General features: G+C 39.5%; 1 protein-coding gene across 5 annotated transcripts in view; it reads right to left on the bottom strand.

Moving 5' to 3' along the window:
- Positions 1-27479, bottom strand: part of LOC149227908 (primase homolog protein-like) — a 295380-nt gene that overhangs the window by 162510 nt on the left and 105391 nt on the right. For 4 of the 5 annotated variants that reach the window (XM_089377972.1, XM_089377969.1, XM_089377970.1 and 1 more), the window contains exons 3-6: positions 8286-8341; positions 8098-8155; positions 7803-7940; positions 7418-7555 (exon numbers count right to left, since the gene is read on the bottom strand). In XM_089377972.1, coding sequence (XP_089234098.1) covers positions 7418-7555; positions 7803-7940; positions 8098-8155; positions 8286-8341 — 390 coding nt within the window. The remainder of the gene's footprint in view (positions 1-7417; positions 7556-7802; positions 7941-8097; positions 8156-8285; positions 8342-27479) is intronic. The other variant, XM_089377973.1, reaches the window with a different exon arrangement.

Raw genomic sequence — 27479 nt, forward strand, 5'->3', positions numbered from 1 at the left:
TGGTTCCTGCTTACTGAAACTCGATTTCCTCAGCAGGAATTTGATCTCCCTCTAAAACCTGCACTACCACTACGTCAGCTATGCGTGGGCCAGCGTCTGCCTCTCCTTGGACATCGTTCTGCCCTCTCTTTGCCTCGTACTCTCCAACCCAGGAAAACTTCCTTCTTCTAGATATTCATTGCCCCTCACTGGAAGAAATCTACTCGATCAGAATTTCCTCTTGAGAACTTCTCACTTCAGAAATTTGGTCTCTTGATCTCTCAGTATGTTTTCCAAATGACACTCAAGCTCCCTTAAATAACCTTCTCGTTGATATTCAACGGCCCAGATTAAAAGCTAATCAATGGCTAAGATCATTTTAGCTTGATCCTTGTCTTCTTCTAGAAGCTACACCCACAATTAGATTAATACCCATTAATATTTTTAATTTCTTAAGTTTAGACTTAGGGTCCCATTAAAAAATATTATTTATTTTAATAAAATTGTCTCTGTGTGGAATTCCCCAAAACGCTTTCTGGGTTCTTTGATATATATGTGCCCAAGCCTCCCTGCAAAATTTGAGGCCTAGAGCACATCTGATGCTACCCCAAATCAACAACTCAGCCCTTTTGTCATAAGACTAAGGTTCGATCTGAGGTATTTCAGCCTCTGTATTATATCTGAAATTCGGTCCTAGTCACAAAGGCTTGGGCTTTCATCACAATTTTGTGTCCTCAAAATAAGCTTTAAAGTTTAAAACGGTGACATGGGTGTAAGATAAGAATTGTAGGCAAACTTTTAGATACAGTCTGAGTTCTATGGACCTCCTAAGGCTACTCGATCATTGTAATGGTCCTGAGATTTGGTGCCTTAATAGTTGAGTCCTTTGATCATAGATAAATCTTCCATAGCAAAATATTTGGCATGACTTCAACCTTATTACAATCTTCTTATTCTCTGAAGTTCTTAAATGTTAGGGCTTCAGAATTTACATCAAACTTTCGTCCATGTATTGAGGAAAGCAGAATGTAACTCTTCTTCAAGCAGCAGGATAAGTCTAGGGCTAGTTGCCAAATCTAGCCCCAAATGATGACTTGAATGACTTCCTATAGAGGTTGCTCTTACACCAAGCTCTGATACCATGTTGATTTTCCAGTAGTTCTCCATACTAATAATTATTTCTTATGATTCTTGATAGAGTAATCCTTTCCTTACCTTTATTATTCATAAAATAATCACACAGATCTTCAACAATAACAACAAGCCAGAAGATCATAAAGAGACAGCCATACACAAGAATACAACATTCTACCTTGAGAAAACCCACATGGGGAAAAATCCAACAACCTTTTCAATAGAGAAATCTTCAATTCAACAAAGATACATCTTAGTCAATAACTAGGTCAAACCTGGTCCATGGTCCATCCTCATAGTCAAGTCAATCTGGTCATTGATGTGATTGATTTGGTCTGCATAGAAATCAATAATCTATCTTCTATAGAAATAGCCCTTACATTTCTTAAATTAGGCCTTATTTCCTCAGACCTCGATGCCTTAGAGATGCCCTTCTTTGTTGCCTCAGAGATCTAATTTCCTTAGACTTCGCTACATTAGACCTCTGATCTTCCTCAAACTTCGCTCCTCGGAAGATGCGAGTTACTTATATAAATAGTCTTTTATTGGGCCAAAAGGGTGTGTCCTTTAACCGGGCTGCCTTGACCAAAGGGAGGCCGACATGATATATTTTGGAGCCAAAAATTATTTTTCAGTAATTCAAAGTTTTCTCTTTTTCAATCGGTGAAAAGCATGTCTTTTTAATATTTTCCTTTTGACTCTAGCATGAAGAACATGCTTACAAATACACTAAATACATTATGAAGACCGATCATAGTTACAAAAATTCAGCGGAAGGGGGCCACTATCACCTCACCAACCCTCTTCTCACCTATGGCCAGCGCTCCTCCACTCAAGGATGGTTATCCCTAGTAGATATTAACGATCAAATGGCCTAGACAAGCCAAGTCACAAGCCCCTAAAGGCTTCTACATGCACTTCCACCAACCAACAAATATAACAATTAGGGTTCATGGTGGATAGGATTACTAGGGCTCCACAGCAACTTCCAGGTTTGAGTTCAAAGGAGAAAATCCCCAAACACACAGCCCAGTGATCACCAAGAGAGTAAGACCCTAAAAAACAGTTTAGATGATTTTACAAGAAAAATGGTTGATGGAGGATACAAGATCAGCACCTTGGCTTGCTAATATATTTTTTTGGGGGGGGCATATGGAGTGAAGGAGCAAATCAACTAGAAAGAAATGGAGACGAATGCAGGTGGAAGAAACCAAGGGAGAGAAATTTATGTCCCATACACCTCCAACCCTAGCATCCTTCAATCTTAAAAGATGGAACAAAGAAGCAATCTTAGCTCAGGTCCATCTCAAAAGAACTCAATGAGAGATCCAAAGAGGCTTTAGTAGATTTAACCTCAAGGACTAGGAAAGATAACCAAAGTAACGTAGAGGCTTGGGATAGGTGCCTCGAAATTTTCAAATATAAATAAGGGAGGGAGATTCACCAAGGTCACCTCAAAAGAACTTGATAAAAATCTTCCCCAAATAGAATAAAGAAATAAAAAACACTGACAAAACTATGTTGAATATTTAACAACCATTTTCAATCAACAAGCAACAAGATTGCAAAAAGAAATCTTACTCAATTTTATCATGCATCCACCAAAATTCAGCAATAATCAGCCATGAAAAGAAATATATCCACATCAACAAGGCCTTCACATCAAGAGATGCTAATATCCATTATGAAGAGAGAACCATCCACATCAAAATGTACTCACCAAAACTTCACTCTACTCATCCATCCATAGCCAAAACAAAAAAAAAATGAGAGAAAAATTCAGATATTTTAGACTTGCTAAGGGATTTCTCCCCCAATCCAACCACGACAAAATGAGAGGAAGTGCACCTCTATTTATAAACAAGGTGTTCAACTTCCTCTATGGTAAAATAATAATTTTCTAAGCTAAAATCCCCTCTTATAGCCTATGGAGGGGGCAAAAAGCTATCATCAACAATAAATTAAACTAAATTACATAACTTGAGAGGCATTTATGCCACATGTAAAAAGTAAAGGTGCCCAAGCACTCAAAATGGTGATCCAACTCCATTTATGAATGGTAAGGGGGTTGTTGGCACAACATCCAGCCTCCAAATGCCCCTCAAAAGTTCATCGAAGTATGTATACATCCACAAACTTTCCAAAGTGTGCCAAACAATATTACGTGCACCTCGAAACCTCCTGCCAAGTGGATATGTGCACTCCCAAGATGCCATGTCATCATCTAATGTGTCTTCCAAGTATCATCCAACATGGAAAATAGCTTCAAAGGTGTATGTTCAGCCTTAACTACTTCCAAATAATGGTCACCTCCAAATGAGGGTCAAACCACAAATTTATAATTACAGACCCACCGATGTGTTGTGTTACCCTCTCTGAGTGGAGGTACATATATTTTTTCAGTGCACCATTCACCACCATTGTAAGCCCAAGATCACAATTTAAAGCCATGTAAAACCATGTGAGGCCCTGTATTAGGTCTCCTAGACCTGTATCTTGTCAGTATCCATTTTGTTTTGGTCGGACGATGTCTCATCCCTTGAAAACCTTGCCTAGGCAATCTCATCCCTAATCGGATTGGCAAACCTTGGTGGACTTCTCTTCTGGACTCATGGCTTTATGGGAGCCTGCATTTGTAGGGGTGATCGCTAGTTTATGAGCCAATCCAGCGCGCAACAAGGTGCACCTATGTCATTCCACATGGTTAGTGTCTACAAAGACTGTAGGTGACCTTAGCTTTGGTGCAATATAATTCATGACAACTCTCACAACATAGTAATTTCTTGTGACAACTTTCACATTTCTCGAAGCAATTTAGAATTCCCAATGCAAAATGTCCAAGTGGTTAAAAAGTCAACCTAGTCTCATATTATAGAACATGATGAGAGGATTCCATGCCACGTGGAATTTTCTCAATAGCATCTAATGGCTAGTGATAACTTATAGTTTGATCAAACTTGGTCAACAATATAAGAAAAGCTTCCAAGGGGATTTTCAAGCAAAGCATTGGTTTGTTTGTGAGATGCATGATGTCAAAAGTGCTCTACTCAATCAAAGGAACAAAACCCACATTTCAGATTTTGCAAATCCTCAAGGCACTAGATATCATCCACTTGGGCGTGATGTGTGGCAAGAGTCAAGACAAGTCTCCAGGAGGCTTAACACAAGCGAAACATGACAAAATTTGATGTATAATATATCAAAATTGGTCGACAAAAAGAGAGGAACAAAAGCCATATCTCGATTTCTCCAAATTCCCAAGGGAGTTAAAAGTCCAGCAGGGCACAATGGCATCGCAAGCAGGTGATGACGTGGCAATGTTGGACAAGATATGAAGATTTTGAGAAATAACCAGTTGAAATCCATATTGGTTTCAGCCTACCCAGGTGCTGGAATTGTCAAAAGCTCAAGGGCATTGGAGATCTAGCTACCATTTGGATAAATCGCATTACTAAAGGGAAAAGTCAAATCAAAAATAGCCGTTGGTGAAGTCAACTAGTAGTTATAGACCTGGTGGACCAATTAGTTGAGCAATGGACCATCAGCATAGAAAATATTGAACTTGTACAGGTCAACCCCTTGGTGAATTATAAATTTTATTGCAATATTTTATGAATTAATTTACTAAGTCTCCAACTTGTGGATGATTAGTAAATATTTAATTGAAAAAGAGTCAAACTACCTATTAGCTAGTCATTATAATTCCTTTTATAGAGGCTGGGCCTTCCTCATTTGTAAATTGTTGTTATTCACTTAAAAGTGTTATATAATAAAAAGAGTTCATCCATTTTGCAAATTTTAGACACTTGTATAATTGTGGAGCGGTCTTTGTTAATGTTCTTTTTCTTGCCATTGTCATTGAGTATTATTTTTATTTAATATCATTGGTCCCATAGGCTATCTTTAGCCTCGTGGACGTTAAAAATAATTTCTTTCTTTCTTTCTAATAATTAAATTTATCCTAAGACTAATGTTCTCTGCCATTGAGGAGCTAATACTCTACGTGAAAGCAAGCAAATAGGGTTCCCCATTTGTTTGTCTTAGTTTTGTAGGTTCACCCTATATTGGTTTATAAGCATAAATTCTTCGTTAGAGTTGAATTGCTTTTATTTTCCAGATGTTTAAATCATAAAATAACTTTCTGGAAAATTTCTCAGTTAATAAACACAACCCAGAAATCCAAAATCAATTTCTAGCTAGCTGCAAATTGTTTTTCTCAATCTAAATTTAGTCGAGGGGAGGCCCCAAGGCTTCTATAATCACTCTATAGGCATTCCACACCCAAAGGTAACTCCCTAGGAGTGTTTTTCACAAAGTGGATTGGCTGATTAAGCAAAATAGGTTGTTGTCCTGCGTTTACGCAGGTTATATAATCTGCCACACGAGACAACAAGAAATTTTCACTTGTAACTTCTTAAACAGACTTCAGAATTGATAAATAATTGATATTTGGGTAGGTCAAGTTTAGTAGACCAAAATCCATAGGATATATGCTATATATTTGAATATTTTGGTTACAAATGTCTGCTATAGAAATCTGCTCTATTTTTAGCATTGTTTTTAAATAGAACAGCAGAGAAACCAACACCTCCACCCCATTGACTCCATACAAGGAACTGGTCATAAACCAGAGTTGTTGGGGAATATTTAGGGACTCCCCCGTTGGAAAATTAGGATGTCTTGGGCCTAAATAGCAAGGGCTTGGGCCGAGGTGACGGTGGGTCCCTGCCTTCTGTGTGCCCATCTAGCAAGGCTGCCAAAACCTTAGCGGCCCTGCTAAAAAGATCAGTAACAAGCTGCTCCTTAAAAACCACCTCAAAATCAATGCCTAGTAAGTCAGTCTTAGCTCAAATCTGTATTGTAGGTCCACTTTCATCAACCTCCTATATCAGGTTGCCTCAAACCCAAAACATGTCCGCAAATCAGCTCTCATAAATCTTTCTCCCACTCTTCTTTAAAACAATCATAATACTCCTTTTAACAAGGGTCAGCCTCATCATGCCTTGTAGGTCAGCCCTATCTTTATTCTAGAATTGGCACATTACACAACTCCGCTTGTTTTAGAAAACCATCGGAACATTCCTCTGTAATTTCTTCAGGAACTCAGCCTGCACTGGAATCCATCCACAGTTTGTTGTAACAATGTGTCCTTATTTCTGGTATGAATGCTATTAACATATGGTTCTTTTCTACGCAAGAGGAGACAACATTAATGAACTCGGGAATGATCATAACAAGATTCTGTCACAAACATCCAAATCTTCAGCAATTTTGGTGCTGTCTTGGATTCATGTGTCCAGATTTTAGGGCATGACTGTAAGCAAGTTGATTACAGAGCTCCAAGTATTTCTGTTACATGTGTAGCATGGCCTATCTCTCCAAGCCTTTGAAGCCTTCAAGAATGTGAATGTGGACCTGCAAGAATGACACTCTGTCTGCTGCATCAATTCAAGTGTCTTCATTGAACCATGCCCACATGTAGGAAACACCTATTATCTCCATGTAGACCCTTGTAACAGACTTCAGCCCTTTCTTCTGCAATTATAATAAAGCAGCTTCTCATTTTCATGCATTGCTTCAGACTCCCGTGCATACCCAATTATGTGTTCATGCATATGCTATGGACTCTAAGAAACCAGTTTGTCCATCTCCATCTTTGCAATATTGCATATTAGGGGGGGTGGGGTGCACCTTGATCCAGTGTCAGAAATAGATGCTCTGCTCGAAAGTCTCTCTGGAAATAGTTAGCTTCATTTACTGCCATGCCTTCCTGACTGTTCAACGCATATCCTTTGTATTTCTGAAGATATTGAATTCATAGGTTCGAAGTCAACCATGTATAGGTTCAGAAGTTCACTATCAATCATCATTCTTTACTACCCAACAAAAAGGTGGGTAACACAGACCTAAGGCTGAAATTTCAAAGGAAATAGATCTAGGGGACCTCAAGTTTAAGGTAAATTTTCTGAATTTGCATTAATTATATTAAAGGAAAATTTCAACAGTAAGGACAATTGGACTTATGTAAATAGGTAGGCAGGGGCAAAGCAAAAATCCCTTCAGAAAAGTTATATTTTCTTAGTTAGGAAGATGACAAGTTCAGCAATGAGAACACCATTGAGACATGACAACATGCCAAGCAACTAAAGCATCTCATAAATAATCTTGCTTATAACATTTAATCATAATATTATCTCACTGGCTTATCCATTCTATATACCCTTATAGTATCTTAAACTAACAACCCCTGAACTATCTCAAACTGCATGGAAACAAATAAAGCAAATATTTTTAAGGCACTAACCTCATCAGAAATTGGCTCCAATTTTAGATATTCCTCTGTGAAATTTCTTATAGCTGTATCTCCAGTGTTTGATGAAGCATTCTTAGATGCTAAGGTGTTCAATTTAGGTGTTGAATGCCCTGCAGACATAGGTGTACCCTAACACGAAAGAAAAACAATTCCAATAAAATAATAGATACTTAGAAAATAAATTGATAAAAATTCATAGAACGAAAGAATAATACAAAAGAAATCTCCAGAGAAAACTTTTCTACTTATTTAATTAAATAATGTCATAGATAAGCTTATCCATTCTATATACCCTTATAGTATCTTAAACTAACAACCCCTGAACTATCTCAAACTGCATGGAAACAAATATAGCAAATATTTTTAAGGCACTAACCTCATCAGAAATTGGCTCCAATTTTATATATTCCTCTGTGAAATTTCTTATAGTTGTATCTCCAGTGTTTGATGAAGCATTCTTAGATACTAAGGTGTTCAATTTAGGTGTTGAATGCCCTGCAGACATAGGTGTACCCTAACACGAAAGAAAACAATTCCAATAAAATAATAGATACTTAGAAAATAAATTGATAAAAATTCATAGAACGAAAGAATAATACAAAAGAAATCTCCAGAGAAAACTTTTCTACTTATTTAATTAAATAATGTCATAGATAAGTTGATAATTGCACCATCGTGATACCACCCCAATTACACTCAGATCTGTTGCACCGCCACACCGCACAATTCCTACACCAAGTTGCACAGATATGATGCTGGAATCAAGGAAAGCTCCAAGAAAATCATAAATTTGGTGACCACCATAGAATGGCATCCAACAAGTTTACAACGTTACATCCTTCATATCATATTAACTCACCCATCTGGAAAGATGAAAACTCTAAGACTTCTGTGTCTTGTGCTTCCTCCACCACACTACAATGCCATAAAAAATTTGAAAAAAAAATCACTTAAGGTTTTGCAAAAGAGAATAAAAAAAAAGTAAAAAGAGATATCAACATACAAACAGAAAATAGTCAATAGAGTCATCTCTGACACAAATCCAAAACCATACTTCAGAAATATTTCTATCAAAAAGTAGAACTCAAGGTCATTGGAAACTCCTATCCAGTGTCCACCCTCTGTTTCCCACCTATAAACGTTTTGGAAACCAAAATGGGTATGAAACTCTTTGGAAACAAAGGCAACCAGTAGGCAAGTATTTCAAACATTAGAAACATGAATATAAATCTAGAAATTCATCCTCGTGACTTAGTCCATGGGAGACAAACCTCACATAGGAGATGGAAATTGCCAAATGTACTTATTATGTTATAACTAAGTTGCACTGAAACGGATATGGGAACTGATACGGATACCGAAAATTTTCAAAAAATCAGGGTACGATACGGCAAGGCAACGACATATATATATATATATATATATATATATATATATATATATATATATATATTATTACGATTCATCTTTTAGAATCTAGAACCTATATCTAAAAATCCATTATCATTGTCATGAATTCAACATAAACAAATCATCATCATCATCAATTCAGCATAAACATTGTCATCATCATTAGCAATTATTATAACATCCAACATATTATCATCATCATTAGTAATGTAATCAGAAATGCTACAGCCTTTGTGCTTTCAGGTCCAACTACTTCAAAGAATGCATCATGCATGTCATATGATATCTATCTTCCTTGCATGGCAATTAAAAGGCCCATGGGATCATTGGGATATTTTGTCAAGACCTATTTGAACATTTCAATCTTCTCAATGTCAACTTGGTCTCTTGACTATATGCAGGCAAAAGATTGGCTAGAGAAGATTTGTTATATTGGAGGGATTTAAGAAAACAAGAGCAAAATCAATGACAATTAACAAAACCTTAACCAAACAGAAAATTAATCGCTCAAATAAACCCTTTTGTTTGCATTTTTGAACATCTATCTTTTTCTTAGTAAGAATCCTTGATAAATATATGGAGTGTCGTTCTTTCTAAAGATTTAGAAGAGGCGTTATGAGACTGTGTTTATAGTGAGTTTATTTGCAAATCTGATTTCTTCATTTTTATTATTTATTTATGGCTATACAAATTTTCACGCTTTTTAACATTTTAAGGGTGGATTCCGATCATGATTTTTGTGGATTCGTTTCCAGAAATCCTGAAATGGATCCAAAAAATTTAAATCCCTTGGAAACGTATCCAATTCCAAATCTGAAGTTTCTGATTTTTTGAAACGGCACAAAAACGTGTCTACAGTGTTTCGGACAAGAATCGTATCCATTTTCGTATTGGAAACGGGGATCCGCGTTTCCAGCAAATGCTTCAGCCATTTCCAGTAACTTAGTGTTATAATCTATCTGAAATAAGCTCTCTCTCTCTCTCTCTCTCTCTCTCTCTCTCTCACACACATAAACACACAATATGTATTCATGTATTGCGTTGGATTATCTCTAGTATACATACATCCACAGATGTGTATCTGTGCATACATATAAAATTTAAATACATGAATATGTACTATCTAAACACATGAATATGTACTATCTGAAGTCATATGCATATCTGCAAGCACTCGCACAGATACATGCATGTATATATCAAATTATTTATATCCGAAAATATACATATGCATAATACATGCACATAAATATATGTGTCTGTAGGTGCAGATAATAAGTTGACAATTTAGAATCTAATCTAGGTCGTTGGTTCTCAAGGGGAAGATTATAAGAGGAAGTTTGATGGGCATTTGGAAAACACATCGGTGAGAGATCAAGAGATTGAATTTCTCAGAGAGGGCAACATAGCAGTTGATAGGGAATCAATTGAAGAAATTTCTTGCAGTGAGGGGCAAGGATAGTTCCAATTGGAGAATTTCCTGATCCGGGAATACATCGGAGAGGAGGCATTAAGAGATCCAAGAGAGGCAACGCAGAGACTACACTAAGCAGCATAGGCTAACGCAAAAGTAGCGCAAGAGCCTGAGAGGAGATCCGCATTTTGCTAGAGAGGTCAAGTTCTGAAGCCGAAATTCGGGGTGTGAGACCGGAGGGCAGAAATCGAAGTCTCAGAGGCAAATCGATTAGCAGAAGGAGTGACGTAGTCCCGAGAAGGTGTGACGCAGGGCCTACACAATGATTGTGTAGAGGCAACAAGGTACTAGCCATTCTATGTTTGGATCAGTCAGGATTACCAGTGATAATGTGAGGTATATCTCACTCATCTCCCTGTCAATCATATTCTCTGTATTGGATAGCCAGCAAGGCATCCAAAGATTGTATTCAGAAAACTATTGCTTAATAATACAAACCCTCAGTTGTTGCACCGATTTTCCCGCATTGGGTTTTTCCGGGGACAATTGTCCAAAAACAACGGTGTAATGTGTTGTGTATGTCTTTCTTGCTCAGTTTCTTGTTTCCACATAATTTTAATTGGTGAATGTTGCAGTGTATTAGTTTTGGTATTTGTTGTAGGCAGCAGTAAATAATTTGTTTAGTAATTAACAAATAGAAGGAACTTAATCAGTTGCTGTAGTAAAAATTTGGGCTTACAAATTTTCACATACTATTGCTGAAGAATATCAATCAATTATGAAAAATGATGTATGGGATATTTTACCTAGACCGAAAGTGAAATCTATTGTGACTTCAAAATGGCTATTCAAGATCAAACATGGAATTGGTGGCAGCATTGAGAAATATAAAGCAAGGTTCGTAGCTCGAGGCTTCTCTCAAAAAGAGGGAGAAGATTATGATGACATATTTGCTCCCATGGCTCGATATACAACCATTCGTTCTATAGTTTCCCTTGTTGCGAGTCAGGGATGGACTCTTCATCAGATGGATGTAAAGACCGCATTCCTTCATGGCATGTTACAGGAAGAGGTATATGTTGAACAACCACAGGGATTCGAAGTGGAAGATCGAAGAACTCATGTTTGCAGGTTGAAGAAGACATTGTATGGTTTGAAGCAAGCTCCCTGAGCTTGGTATGCATGCATTGGCAGTTACTTAGTGAAGCTAGGATTCACAAGAAGCAATGTCGATCCTAACCTCTACTTCAAGGTAGTCCAAGGTATGCCATTGATTTTGGTTTTATATGTTGACGATCTATTCTTGACAGGTAGTGAGCCTCTGATGATCGAATGTAAGAGGAAGCTAGCCTCTAAATTTGAGATGAAAGACCTTGGTCTCATGCACTAATTTTTGGGCCTTGAGGTATGGCAAAAGCCTAGTGAGATTTTCCTTTCACAAGGAAACTATGCCACCCATGCAGGCCTCCAGTGACTGCGCAGTATTGCTACCTCTGCATTTGCCTCTCTAATTTATGCGTTGATCTTCTGGTGTTGTTCCTGCCTCTCTGTTCCATACCTTCTACCTCTTGCTGCAATCCAGACCACTAGTTCGAATTTCTCAACCAACCCTGCTCCAAAAATTGAACTAACTGGTCTCCCTTAGTGTGTCCTCCAACTAACCCTCAAGCCTCTTCTTATACATTTCCTGTTGGTCCTTCAACGGCCGAAATTACATCTCTAATCAACGGCTAAAGATTAGATTTGGCTTGATCCATGTCTTTTGGAACCTTCTAACCCAGTTTTATATTAATACCCATTAATATTTTAATTTTCCTAGGTTTAGACTTAGGAACTCCATTAAAAATATTAATTATTTTAATATCTCCTAAACCACATAGAATCTGCCCAAACCATTTCTAGGTCTTGGTGATCTCATGTGCTTTAGCCTCTCCACCAATTTTCATGGCTAGAGCACATCCGATGCTACCTCAAATCAACACATATGAAGTTGAAGAGTCATGTCAGTTTAAGTCATGTAAGTCAAACAGTCATGAGGGAAGTCGAAGAGTCACACAGGTAAAGTTCACCCTTGGCTATATATACCCCTCATTTGTACATGCAAAGGACTTTTCACCTTGGCTCCTCCCACATAGCCTTGAGAGTCTATAGTCTTTTCTTTGAGGAGCGAGCAGTGGCTCCAACGCCCCACTACTGGGGTTAGTGATGTATGGTGTACGAATGTGTCTTGGAACTTTCTCTTAATTCAGAAGCCTGTTAACAGGCCAGCACGTTTTCACACATGTATTGTATTTGTTTGTAAGACTATTCTTTGGATGCTTGTAATGCATGTTGCTTTAACTTGTACTAATACAATTGAACTATTTCGGTTGTTTTAGTGCATACACTGATGGAAATGTCTTGTATCAGTTGTTATTGTTGTCTCGCCCGTGTGGACTACTCCGTCAGACACTAGACAGACTCATTCTTATAAACTTGTTATAACGTCCGTCGCACTCGTGTGGACTACTCCGTTGGGTGTTGTACATGCTATCTATTCACTTTGTTTTGTGACTGCCGCATCCATGTGGACTACTCCACCGGACGCTGCACATATCCTGTTGTGTTGTGTCTCTACCAGAGTTGGGACTATTCCCTCTCGACTTGAGACTCACTCTCACCCTCTTCCTCTACAGTGAAAGAACTTAGACACGAGTTACACTGAGCATTCACCATGGACACAAACCTTGTTGTTTGAAGACTAAGTATACCACTCTCATGTGCTGACAAGCAAGAGCTAAGACATATCTTTAAGATAATGGCAACCGGACCATCATACCGGATGGGACTCCTACACCAAACGGTGTGAGGTCTAGTTGGCACTTCATAGCGGGGAGATGCCCTAAATGTTGGCGGGTCCAGCACCGTCAACACCTCCCTAGTTAAGAGGGAGTGTTGAAAAATGTAACTAGCATCGGTTTTCATAATTGTATTTGAGTCATGATGTAATGTATTTGTCAAAAAGAAAGAAAGAAAAAAATTATTATGAAAGAAATATTATTTATTAAGCATGGGTTTCATGCTTTATTATTTTATTTTTAGGTCAAAGCCTCCATTGTAGGCTTTTAGGGTTTATGTCAAGAGTCTTTTTCCTTGCCATCATGTAAAAGACCCTTTTTGGGCTTTATTAATCAAGAAAGAAATTTATTTTAATGTAAATTAGGTCATTTAAGCCTCCTCCACCAAGTCGGCCTCAAGGAAGACAAGTCGGTCTAATTGGGAGGCAAAATCCACTATATAGAGGCAACAACTCGACCTCATTTGGAGCACATTCACAACAAGTTCAATCTACAGTGGCTAGAGAAGGAAAGAGGGTGTGAAATTCGAGGAAAGAAGGAAAAAAAACCCTAGCGAAGAAGAGGAAACCCTAGCAAAGAAGTCTGGAGACCATTTTCTCTCTCTTGTGATTCACACGTGCGAAACACTGGAGCTATAGGAGGAGGTCGAAGTTGCAGACTTGAAGTTGGGCCAAAATTTTGAAGCACTAGGGTCAAAATTATGTCTTTGATGTAGTTTTGATGCAGTATTGTTGCAATTGATCTTTGAAGTTTGGAAGGACAGTTTGAGGGCTGACTTGGTGGAGGGGTGTTAAGTTTAGATAACAATGGTGTGTTCTATGCTTAAGCACAATTTACTTCAATGTTCCTTTAGCAACCCAATGACAATTTCCAATTATATCCATTAGCAATCACATTAACTTGTACACATTGAGAGTAAATGCAAGTAAAACATAAAATCATATGCAGAAGACAAGCCAAGACAAGAGGACACAAGATCTGGCAGATGCCAAGGACAAACCCCGTTGTGGGGAAACCCTTTGATCAAATCTTCTTATTATCCTTCAATAGTTCAGCAAAGAGAGAGAGAGAGAGTACAAATATCATAAATACAAGCCCAAAACAGATCTGCCAAATCAACAGTGAAATTAGAAGACAATACAGCCCTAACCAGAAAGTCAACAATGGTCAAATCGACCCCAAATTATCCTCTAATCAGCTCGGTCAATAGCAGAAAAATGTAGCCTCCAAAGAGGATCAAAGTGAACCCAAAACAGCTCAGTCAACCTCGTTTTCTCCTCATTTTCGCCAATCAATCAAGCACATACATACTGTTTGCAATCACAATACAATTCGGCCTTCTATTTCAAATGCAACGGAGAATACAAGAGTTCATTTTGACTGCAATTTGGGTTACCTTAAAGAGTTCGTTGCTACAATGATTTGGGATCGTTTCTATCTTTGGTTTTGTTACCTCCTTTGTGACCGAGAAGTGCAAAAAGGCCTTGCTCTCCCTTTGAGACATAATTTTAAAGTTGGTCGAGGATCCTTTAGATATATCTTCTCAATAGTTTGATGAACATATTCACATAGAGGCTTGCTCTCCTTTTGTGACACTATTTTGTAGTTGACTGAGGGCCTTTTTGGATATACTCTTCTCCATAGTTCGGTGGTAATTATAGTGGAACATTTGACCTTATATTATAGTGACCTCAGGATCATCTTATTGGACAGAAAGCAAAATCTCTCTCTATTTTGTGCAGACTTTGTTTGGGTATCTCTCTGTTGGTTACTTTGGATTTGTTGGATCATTCAGATGTACAATTGATGGACATAATCTCTCTCTCATAAGGAAAGAATTTTGGGTTTTCCCCGTGTGGGGTTTTGCCCTGGCTGTGAACCTAATCTTGGTGTCTCTTGTCTCTTGCTTATTGTCTATTGTTTACTGCTCTTGTTAATTAGTTGAAGTTTTTCATGTATAGCTGCTTGTTGACTAAAATATAAAGAAGAAATAATTTGCATCAACAGAAGTAGTTATCAAACTGTGAAAAACTATTCTAGTGTCTACATCACTAGAATTTCAACAAGGAATCAGATTTGTGGTTTGGAATAAGGAGGCCTGAAGATCACGGTGTTAACTTTTGGATCAAAGTCTAAGCTTACATGTCTACTCTAACACGCTTATGGTATATACACATTAATTTGCATTGATAAGGCTTGAACTCGTGAAGGTGATTGATTGCAGCAGTATATAATCTCTATGAAGACTCAAGTTTGTGATTCATTCAATTTGTTCAATAGCTTGTATCAAAGTTTTAAAATTTCACTAAGGTAAATATTCTTTTAAGGCTATGGCTCACGCACTCTGATGATCTCACACCTATGACTATGGGAACTAGCTTTAATTTAGGACTCGTTCACATCTTTGCAACTTTGAAGCTATCAGTGCTACAATTATCATGACTCGAATACATCTGAAGCTCGCATAACAGTAATAAAGTCTCAGTATTTGTAACTGAGACTACACCATCTAGTGGAATCCATATTCGAGATGGATCGTATCCCTCACTAAGATTTGTATTGAATGTTAGCTCGTTGATATACTTCATGGGTGGAGACTTGCAAATGTTGATGGCTCTCATTGAAAAGACTACAGTGTTCAAACATGATGTGCTACCAAGGGTATCATAAATCATGGTTTCTTGCGTTGATAGTAGATGAAGCTACGTACACCTGATATCAAAGGAATGAAGAAGGAATCGAAATATGATATGTATGGCATTTGAAAACACAATATTGATCCTGATCTATGACAATAATCTAGTTATATAACAATGATTTGGAACGTGGCATAGTAATCTTCAGCATCAGTAATGTTTGATGAAAATCCTTTGATATGAAACCAATCTATGGCAATAATTACCAAAACCGAACAAAAAAAAATTGTTGAAATAATATTGCAACAATGGCTTGACGTGGTATAACGTATTGAAACTTGAAGGAAAAACGATTCATGCCAAAACAAGGCATCTATGGATGAGGTAAAGACAATAAGAGGTACGCATGATTCATGAAAATTTACAAGGAATGATGGTATAATGCTTCATAATCGTTACATATGAGATATGTCAATCATATAGTTAGGGCTTCATAGTTTACAGTATGATTGGAGGGGTTTTGCAATAAAGTTGTTAAATTTTGAAGTTGACCTTTTTACCTACCCTAAGTATCTAGGTTTAGTGGAAAATTGTGAATTTTTTAAGACTTTTAACCCTCGAAGCAAAAAAAGCACCTAACCTTAACTATTTGTTCCCTCTTATGAAACCCTAGCTCTTGATTTCTAGGGTCTATAGAAAGAATCTAGGGTATGCAGTAAAACCCTAGTAAGGGTTAAAGTAAATATGAACCCTAGATTGACAAAATTATCATCATGCTTTGGTCATTGTGTGTGTGTGTGTGTGTGTTATTGCTTGGTTGTACTCGTTGGTAAGAGTTGGATGCACATAATGAAGGAAGCAAGATGTGAAGGATGAAAGAACAAAGTAAAGGCAACACTCATGCTTGTTGATGAATCTTTGAAAATGATGAGCATAATGGAAAGCGGGAACTGTAAGAACCCTAAACATAGTATTGAAAATTCCAGCCGATGAGTTCATTCCAGGAACATATTGATGATTGAAAGATGAACCTTGTTGCATATGGAGAAAGGACATAATAAGAAAGTTGAAAAGACAAGTATCTGCATGTTTTTGTTTTATTTTAAATCATTATTAATGATGTAGAATGCTTGGTGATGATAAAGATAATGAGGACTCATTGATGATGAATTGGGCTAGATTTCTTGATGGTAATGACTCATTGAAAACATGGACTCGTTGATGATATTGATGATGACAATGTGAACCCTTTGATAAAGACTCCTTGATGATGATGATATTAATTCCTTAATGTTGATATGGACTTCTTAATGATGAGATAATGTTGATGTGTAATGCTTGATGATGATGTTAACAAGAACCATTGATGATATGAATGATGATGTACTTTTTGATGATGTTGATAATGCAAAGATGTGGATGATGGACTCCTTGATGATATGAACTCTTTAATGATGTACTCCTTGATGATGTGGACTTCTTGATGTCATGGACTTCGTGATGATATGATGATGATGATTGTCCTTGATAATGATGATGATGTGGACTTGTTGACCACTGGAGTGGTACCTAAAGATTTTTTGAAGACTACATGCCCAAGGATGTATCAAAAGCTACTTGTACCATCAGAGATCATCATACCACCAAAGTTTTTCAACTCTACTTCTTTTTCGCATATTCTTCTATTGTACCCAAATTCCACAAGCCCTACGGGGATGATATAAAGTGATGCTAGTATGATGAGTTTGCGCCATGTAACAGGCCATTATTAATGTACCTGACTTGATTAGATTCTTCTTTAACTTAATTATTATTAATGTTCTCTATCATCAAACAACTTGTTGGCATTATGATACATATGTTGTACTTGATGGCAACCCACTCATCTCAGATAATAAATTATAGTGTAGAGAAAAGTTCACACACTTATATGCAGAGAAAAGTTTATTTCATGTAGAGAAAAGTTCACGCACTTTTATGCAGAGAAAAATTTATTTCATGTAGAGAAAAGTTCACACACTTTTATGCAGAGAAAAGTTTATTTCATGTAGAGAAAAAGTTCACGCACTTTCATGCAAGGAAAAGCGCGTATATGTTGGAGAACTTACCTTTGGTCCATGGTAGTTAGTCCTTGGTATTTGAACCTATGAGGAAAAGTGCGTATATGTTGGAGAACTTACCTTTGGTCCATGGTAGTTAGTCCTTGGTATTTGAACCTATGAGGAAAAGCGCGTATATGTTGAAGAACTTACCTTTGGTCCATGGTAGTTAGTCCTTGGTATTTGAACCTATGGTTTTGGACCTTGGTACGCACTTTCATGCAAGGAAAAGCGCGTATATGTTGGAGAACTTACCTTTGGTCCATGGTAGTTAGTCCTTGGTATTTGAACCTATGGTTTTGGACCATGGTACCTCGTCAAAAGTGTTGATCTCACGTAATTTCATGGTTGGTTCATGGTATTAGTCCGACAGTTTTTGATCCTATGGTTTTGGCCCATGGTATTGCATCCAAAAGTGTTGATCTCACGTACTTTCATGGTTGGTTCATGGTATTAGTCCAACAGTTTTTTGATCCTATGGTTTTGGCCCGTGGTATTGTGAAAGGCCTAAGACTATAAAAGAGGAAGGAGATCATTTGGCAAAGTATCTTCTGAATTATCGAATATCTGATAAAGTGCTAGATCTGGAATATTGTGATTGGGTTTTGGTGCAGATCTGGATCTGAATGAAGAAGGAACCTGAGCGTAAGGAGAAGGATAAGTTCTATTGATGGGTCAAAATCTTAAGGCTGGAATAGTGGTATCTCTATATGATTTTGATCTGTGATATGTGGCATACGCTTGATCTATAAATCTAATGATCTGGGTATGTCTGATGTAACAACTGCAAAGTTATAAGGAAATATTTGCAAATCTGTATGCGGGTTGGCTTTGGTGAAATCAGAGATTGATGATGCAAGTGTAGTTGATGGGTTTTTGATGTTCTTGGATCCAGTTTGAAAATTTATGAAAAGTGGTCCTTGAAAGAAAAGAAGTAGGGGGTTGTAGCTCCCTTCCAGGAGAGACTGGAAAACGAGAGAGAGTTGTAGCATTCTGCAGGTTGCAGCCTGCGTACTGGTAAAGGACTGCACCAGTACAAAACCATTGTAAAAGGGGTTTCTAATTTGAAAGAAGATAGAGACATATTGCAGCAGGTGGTTTTCACCCACATTGGGTTTCCACTTTACATCTTGTGTTCTTTGGTGTGACTATATGTTTTCTTTGTTCATGCTCATTATTTTATGGTACTGACATGCAAAAATAATTCAAAGAATAAATAAGGAAGATTTATTAAAAGAACTTGATAATACTGATTCACCCCCCCTCTCAGTATTATTTCCAACACAGCTATCAAACAATAAAGATCAAAGAGACAAGAGGACACAAAATGTAGGTTGTTAGCCAAGGCCAAAACCTCTTCTCTTGAGAGGAAAACCCAAAAGAATTCTTCTCTTCATATAGAATCTTCAAATGACAAATTCCAAGACCTAAGACCCTTGACAAAGACCCCTCCAAAACCAATTCAACCTTCCTTCCAAATGAGCTTTCCTTACACAACTTACAGCGACAAACTTTGACCTTCCAGCAACAACTTCTCCAGCAACTTCAACCTCTAGCAACTTTCCAGCGACTTCGACTTCCAGCAACTTTGTCCTCCCACAGCTTTCCAGCAACTTTTACCTAGCAAATTCAGAATTTTGTTGCACGTGAGAGAAAGAGAGACCCAAAAACTTTGACTCTGGCTTCCTTCTTGAACTTCGTTTGCCTTAGGACTTCTTCCTTTTAAAATCGAACTCTTTTTCTTGCTTCTTCATATGTGTTGTATGTGTACATCAAATGAGGTCAAATGCCTCTTATACATAGGCTTTCCAGGGGTATGAATTGCCTCCATGAGGTCAACTTGATCTTTCATGTAGGTCAACTTGTTGCAACTCATTGACAAGGTCTTGGAGGTCTTTTATGACTCAAATAAATTTCTTTTACATAATACAAGATGCCCAAAGGGGTCTTACATGTATGATAATGACTCTTTTGACTTCATAATTCTATGACAAACCTAGAAGCACTCAATGGGTGCTTGACCTACAAATAAATTTACCTTGAGCATGAAACCCATGCATCAAGAATGAAAATAATAAATTTATTTTTCTCTTTTCATCAAATACATAAAATCATGATTACAATAGACATTATGAAGACCGAACCTAGTTACATATTTCAACAAGTTCCTCAATTCGGCCTAAAGGAGGGAATTTGACCCCTTGAGAAGGCTATAAAAGGAAGTAGTTTGACCTCATTTGGACACACTCACTCACAAGTTGGATCTATCAAGAAAAGAGTTTGATTTGAAGCTGGGAAGCTGCAAGAAGGAGAGCGAAGATCTAGAAGAAGCTGGGAGGGTGAAATTTCTTGTTTCTAGGCTCTCTCTCTCACACGTGAAAAAGTATAGGGTTTCTGGGTTGCAGGAACAGGCCGAAATTGCAAGTTCGAGTTGCAGGAGGACGTAGTGCAAAATCTATTCCTGGAAGAAGAAAAACCCTTGTCTAGACCTCATTGACCTTAGGAGAGTTGTCTTGCTCTAAGTAGGTCTCAAAAGGTGGTTATATTAGGGTTTCCAAGAATCTGCAAGGGCAAAGTAGTTGAGTCAAAGTTGCAGGTCAAGTAGCAGTGTTATCGCTAGCAGGTCGAAGTTGCAACGAAGAAGTAGTTTGGTACAAAATCAAGAAAGGATTTAAGGAAGGGCTGACTTGGAACTAAGAGAAGGACTTCGTCTAGGGATTGGGTCTTTGTATCTCATTTGAAGCAGATTCTAAGAAAAAAAGAGTTTGCGGGTTTTCCCCTTGGAGGGGTTTTTCCCTAGCTAAGAGCCTACATTTGTGTCCTCTTTTGTTGTTGTTGTTGTTTCTTGATATTGTTTGATGAAAAGATATAACTAAAGAACACAAAGAAGATAACTAAAGATTCACAAGCATCAATGTTAAAGAAAATAAGATTAATAAGCTGTCACTTTACATTTTCTAACACCAACTAAGAAAAGGTCAAAGGATCAGATCTCTGCAAGGATGAATAAGGTTAGTTTGAAAGAGGTATGTATAATCTTTGTTCATGTCAATTATAGTGCATGATCTAATACTCTCTTGAAAGATATATTTTAGAATTCAATGATATGTTAGCGCTTGAAGTTTTTCCTTGCATACAAAGACTATTGAAAAATATGGTAGCCATGGTCGTTATTTTCAATATAATGAAATTGGAAATTTAAATTATATATTTACCTCCTAAAATATGACAGGTTGGCTCCACTAAAAGTCAAGTCAATTGCGCCCCTTTAAGGCACCCATTCGACCCCCTATGATGACTATATATGTGTGTGTGTGTGTGTGTGTGTGACTATGTGTGTGTGTGTGCGCGCGCGTTTGTGTGTGTGTCTATGTGTGTGTCTGTGACTATGTGTGTGTGTGTGTGTGAGGAATTGCTCCTCATTTGGCAATTTGTTTTTAAACAATAATATTTGTTTTTCTGCAAGCTAGAAAAGAAAGTTGGATGAAATGTTTGGAGAATATGGAGGCTTGTTTCTTGTTATAGTCCTCGTCAGTTGTTAAGCTTATTATTTTGTTTCTGGATATTTTGATGGATATTGATTCTCTCTCAAAAGGAAAGCAATTTTGGGTTTTCCCCTTGTGGGTTTTTCCCTAGCCTCGGACCTAATTCTTTGTGTCTCTTGTCTCATTGTTGCATTGTTATCTTTTCTACTCATGCCATGATTAATTGTAGTAATTTTCTTTTGTTTAACTGCTTCATGCTAGTATAATTAATAGATAAATATTGCCAAATTTAATCATTTAAAGTAGTTACTTGTTGGAGAAAAATTTGTTCTAGTTTTGCCCTAGAAATCTCAACATGGTATTAGAGCGAGGTTTGCTGAGCAATTGAAGTCTAAGCCTCATTCTCTATCTAGTTGAGGTATTTTTTATGGTAAATTGAGACACTTCTATGAAATGTTCTGAAATATTTGTGATACATAGCCAAATTCTTGGAAGGATATTTTTGCAATCCGAGCCTCTGAGGCATGTAGCATAATAACCAGCAATGCCTCTATGATCAAAAGTCCAAATCTATAAGTAGTCTGAACTTCTATCACCAAGAGTTTGAAGGCCGAAAACTCGGTTGTATCATATCCCTACAAAATTCAAGATCAAACTCTCTCCATGATCTGCAATCGAGGTCGAGCTTAATTCATTATGGCTCTCCCATCTTTGTGATATAGATCGCATGTCTCAGTGGAAAGATCAAACCCTTTTGTGACATCTATCTCTATGAGCGAAATTTTGGGCATATAATCAATGTGTTATTTCTCTTCCTCAACATCTCAAAGTATAATTCGCATCTTTGTATGGCTCGTATAGTTTATATCGATGTGGGACGCAAATGTATCCCTATGGCTCATCATTTAATCTTCAATGACTCGCTAACCATGACCAAATCTTCCTTGTGATGAGTTTGATTTCACTATCGCTCGCATTAATTTCAATGACTCACACTTCTCTGTGACTTGTATGTGGTTAGCTCTCTAACTTGTATAATCTCTATAAAATCTTTTGAACGCTTTTGTTCTTTATTCTCGATGGCCTGTAGCTTGCAATCTTGTAATGTTTCAAACTAGGGAAAATAGTGCTATGTAAAGCGGACAATAAAAATAACACCATAAAATTAAATCAGACCATCAGACCACAAAATTGGCAAACAAACTGCACTATCTACTCATTTTATTAAATGGGAAGAGGTGTACAACAAGGTGCTGGAATGTGCGAGCCAAGCCCAAAATGCACAATGCAACACCCTCCTCAAATCTGCTGGTAATTCGGCCCAAGAGTTGCGTTGTTATTGCCCAGAAAGGTATTGTTGCCTGAAATGATCTGTTGTTAGAGCCTTCCTTGTTGCTCAAAAAATTCTGGGAAGTTAATCCTAGCCTCTAAGCAAGAAACCTAGAATAACCCACGAAGGAATTGGCCAAATGTTGACCTCGGAATTTTGGCCCAAATTCCCCTTAGCTCCTCTAGATGCAGGTTGAGTTGGGACCCTTGTTTGACCCCTCAAATCTGCCCAAAAAATTCTATAAAATTATGAGCGTGATACTTTCCCAAAACCCAGAAAAACCCAGAAAGGGTTTCCCTTTGTTCCAACCTTCAAAAATTGACCCTTCATAGCTTGGCCCTCCTCCAATTTCGAATTCTGTTGTTGTGACTAATCTTGTCAATCTTTGCTCTCCCAACTCCAGCAGTCCTCCTCAAATGGCCCTCCAAATGATCTCCCAGCGCCCCAGCTCCAAACTCCCTCGGATGGTGCTGCCCCAAAGAGTCTCACTCCAATGACTGCGCAGTCATGGAGGAGATGACGCAGTCCTGCGTGTGATGAAATGAGAGTTGCGTGTAGGATGGCCCTCTTGTCTGTAGCTTCCCTCTATACTCTTGAAAATGATGAAATGATGCTCTTGTCTCCCCAACTTCCCGGAGTGCCTCACGCTATCACTGCGCAATCCCCGCGCTACTGTAACGTCCCCTGCTGCTGGTACTCGATTTACAGCTATTGTAACTCGTCTCCCTGCTGCTACTACGAACTGAGATGAAGAAGAACTCCCTCCTAGGGCTGGCACTCAAAGTCCACCGAAGCAAGGGTTGAGATCTCCGCTCGGAGACACTCGTGTGCTAAACAACACAGTAACCCAGCTAAGCAGCTCGAGCAACTAAGATTGAGTTCAATATGTCAAAAAATAAGATGCTGAAATGAGGAGGGTTGCCTTCCTTATATAGATTCTGTGCAGCACTTTTCTCTCCATCTTCCCACTATCATGGGTCCCGCACTTAACCATCAATTTCCCCTCCATGCAAATCAAACTAGGGAATGCATATCCTCCAATTGTGGGTGGCCCCCACGTACAAATTAACCACATCAAAATAACTTCTACTAAGTCTAGCCTCCTAATATAATCGAATGGGCCCCATCACCTCTGAAACCGGCCCCAAAATGTAGAAATTAATCTTGTTCCAAAACAATTTAGGAAGGGACATTACAGTCATCCCCTCCCAAATGTTGCTTGTCCCCAAGCAACTTCAGTGTCGGATGCTCAAGTATGTGCTCGCCCTCCCAAGTAGCATCCTCATCCGACAAGCTCCTCCAATGCACCAAAAATCGCCTGTCCTCAAGCAATGCCCGAGCAAGCATCCTCTCTAACTGTTGCTCCCCACTATCACTGCAAAATGTGCCAGGGTCCCAGATGTGCCACTAGATCGTGTCTGACCTCTGCACTGTCCTGATATGAAAGAATCCTTCAATACCAAGATCCCAGGTCATCCTGTCCAACATGAAGCTCCCCTCGCTCCACTTATTATCCTGCCCGGTGCAAGTACTAGAAGTCTCCTGCTCCATCAATGACTCGCTAAAGCCCAATGGAAGATTTGTATGATCTCCCTGTGTAGTAGCCAGCGCATCCCTAAAGGTTATCGAGCTGTGAAGAGTTGTGATGCCCCAACTCCCTGCTAGTCTTAGAGTGTTGCCACCATGTTAACACTGCGCTACTCTGACTATGACGTACTCCCCATCGTGCGTAAACAGTATCCTCCCCTCCTGAGACCTACTGGCGAAAAATCTGTAAGAGTCAAGCTCATCTTGCCCGGGCATCTCCATGATGCCAATATCTACCCCTCCACTACCAATCCCAACTCTAAGCCATAACAGGACAAGTCTGCCTCGCCATGCATTGGAAGTTTCAGTGATCCCCCATGTCTCAAACCCAAAGTGAAACAAATCATCCTCTTCCATGACCCTACTCGTCAAAAAGTGGAGTGATATGTCTGCCAACCAATCCCCGAATTCCCCAAATATACGGGGAGCTCATAACTCCCACTCCTCATAGGATGTTGTTGCGTAATGTCGTTACCAGCTAGAACCCATCTAGCCCTCATCTTCGATCCCTGTATGTATTCCCTGGGTGGACCCCAAGTATGAGTAGGTCTCATGCATGTGAACCTTCCATGCTCCTGCCTGACCACGCAGTGAAATCCACTATCCACACTCTTAATGATACACCTCGACACTACTCGGAGTCCGGGTACCCTCCTGTAGACGAAGTCTACCATCCACCGTCCCTCAAGTGTGAGCTTAGGGGTGGAATATATGCTACCTCGGCTATCAACCACGCCATCCCTAAGCTTGTATCTGACAGCTCGTGCACCTACCAAGGGTCTCAACTAAAGAGTCTCCTCTCGGCTCATGGCACGCGGTGTCTCATCCAACTGTCTATGGTGAGCCTCCCATACCCTGTTGTATGAATGGAGAGTGTCAAGGGGACACAACCAAACACTATGTGACTTTAAGCAACACTAGAGGATGATGGGCGAGTATGTCCCAATTGGTATGATCAAAATTCTATCAAAATGCCCAAGAGTGATCCTACAGACACTCTCTCCACCTCGGATATGCTAATAACTTCCTCGAAGCCCTGTCTCCACTAAGCATGGTGTCCCCAGATGCTCAACAATGTCCTCATCAATCCTAGGTGCACTACATCCAACAGTACACCTAATGCCCCTGTCCATATGCCTCCTTGGAGGCAACACTTTAAGAGCTCGTTGTGCCACATCATGCGTCACTATACACCACCAAGCAACATTGCATTCCTCAACATGCCATTGTATGCCGCAACCTGTCCCTGTACACCACTGGATACCCCCGGCTACGGCTATGCCACCCTGTACCATCCTGTGTCCAGCTTGTGTCATTACACTGGTCACTCCCCGCATGTACTCAATGCGATGTAAGGCACTCCCCCATTCGTCTCTATGCCCATCTGCAGACCAATGCTCTATGGTAGATGCTCCTACCCATCCCTGAATGAGATGGCCTAAAGTTGTGTCCCTGTGCGTCAGCCCACACCCGATCGGTATCATCACCTCCATCGCTGCATCATCATACCCTCCAATGAATGGATCTTCACTCCAAATCCTCCTTGAGGGATCCGAGAAGTGAATCTCCCTATGTGTCAGCAGTGATGCTACCCCTGCACTGCTCCTCTGCGTCCTTTGTGCCCCACACAAAAGTGAAGAATCCCCAACTCCATACAAGGCGCCATCTGGTGGCCTACCAATGCCACCTCCTCCGACAAACTCCTGCCAGAGTGTGTTGATCACCCCATGATCCTGTGTACAAACGTCGTACCAAGTCAACCCAAGAAGCCTGTCCATAAACTGGTTGGCCACTGGTGCTGACCGAAACTCTCCTAGCGGAGGTGCACGCTCGACTGCTAAGTCAACTATACCCTCTAGGTCGTAGTCAACCAGTATACCTAGGAAATGATAGGTGGTCCCTCCCGGATCCCAATGCCAGTCGGGGCTTCCAGCATCCCCAGTGCCTGGAAACTCTTGCTGAGCTCCACCTAGGTCCACTACCATCTCCATAGCCCACTCCATCAGGTACCAACTCAGAATCTCTCGCCACCCAACCCCAAGAGAGGGATCGAATGCACAAACTCCCGCACATAGAACAACCCCAGCATGTAGGTGTTGCACCATGTGCAACTCAAGTTGTCTCATCTCGCTATCCTAGTCAATACATAAAATCTGACTAGGTAACTCTGTAACTCTGTCCAATGGGCCAAGGTAACCTAATAGTGCTGCCAACCCCGTCTATGTATGTCGGAAGAGGGTTGCTCTCACGCCCCAACGTGCACTCTAGCAGCACCAGTAGGGAATCCAACCACTCTCATGGACTCCAGCTGCTCGTTTTGCTGCAGAAACCGCTCTCATGCCCTCCAGCTGCTCTCATGCCTTCAGCTGCTCGTTTTGCTGCAGAATAGCCTCACGCACTAATGTGGCCTTACTTTTTAATGCTAGAAGGTCGGCCTAAAACTGGTGGAACTACCATAGGAATCTATCACCTGTAAACTCAGTCACAAACTCCAGATACGTCCGCAACTGTTGGCATCTCATCCATGGGTGGCTCCTCCTCAACAGATGGCTCTATGTGTGTAGGCTCTATCTTCTCCACCAAGGTGTCAACTAGGGCTATCAAAGAGGTCTCTAATAAAGGTGACTCTTGTGCCACACCGGGTATATCGATGTGCTCCTCACCATCATGTGGTCTCTCAGCATCATGCTCAACCTCCTCCTCAATCTCCTGATATCTGAAGTCAGGTCTCAATCAGCAAAAGTGCCCCCTGGTCTCACCCTCTAACTGTCTTTGTCCTACCTGCTCCTTTTCACGAGATCTAGTGCCCTGATCTGGTCGACTTTCCCCACATGATGTAGATGGTTGCACCCCCACGGCCTACTCACCTCTAACGTCTCCGTTGCAAGTGTGAGGATGGGTTTGGTCTGTCACACTCCTCAACTGGGCCAACCGCTCATCGTCCCAATGAATTCTACCCCAGAATTTATGCATACTGTATTTCCCTTGAGCCATGGGTTTGTCTCCGGTTTCACCCGTCACTGTGCATCATACCCAAAGCTTCCATGATCTTCTGTCTAGTTTCCCACAGTTGGGCCAAGATCATGCTCTGATACCACCGTAATATTCCAAACTAGGGAAAATAGTGCTATGCAAAGCAGACAATAAAAATAACACCATAAAATTAAACAAGACCATTATACCACAAAATTGGCAACCAAATTGCACTGTCTACTCATTTTATTAAATGGGAAGAGGTGTACAACAAGGTGCTAG

Source organism: Pinus tabuliformis, chromosome J (genome assembly GCF_031772625.1).
Source record: "Pinus tabuliformis cultivar Carrire ecotype Pingquan chromosome J, CPIR1, whole genome shotgun sequence".
Taxonomy (NCBI): Eukaryota; Viridiplantae; Streptophyta; class Pinopsida; order Pinales; family Pinaceae; genus Pinus; species Pinus tabuliformis.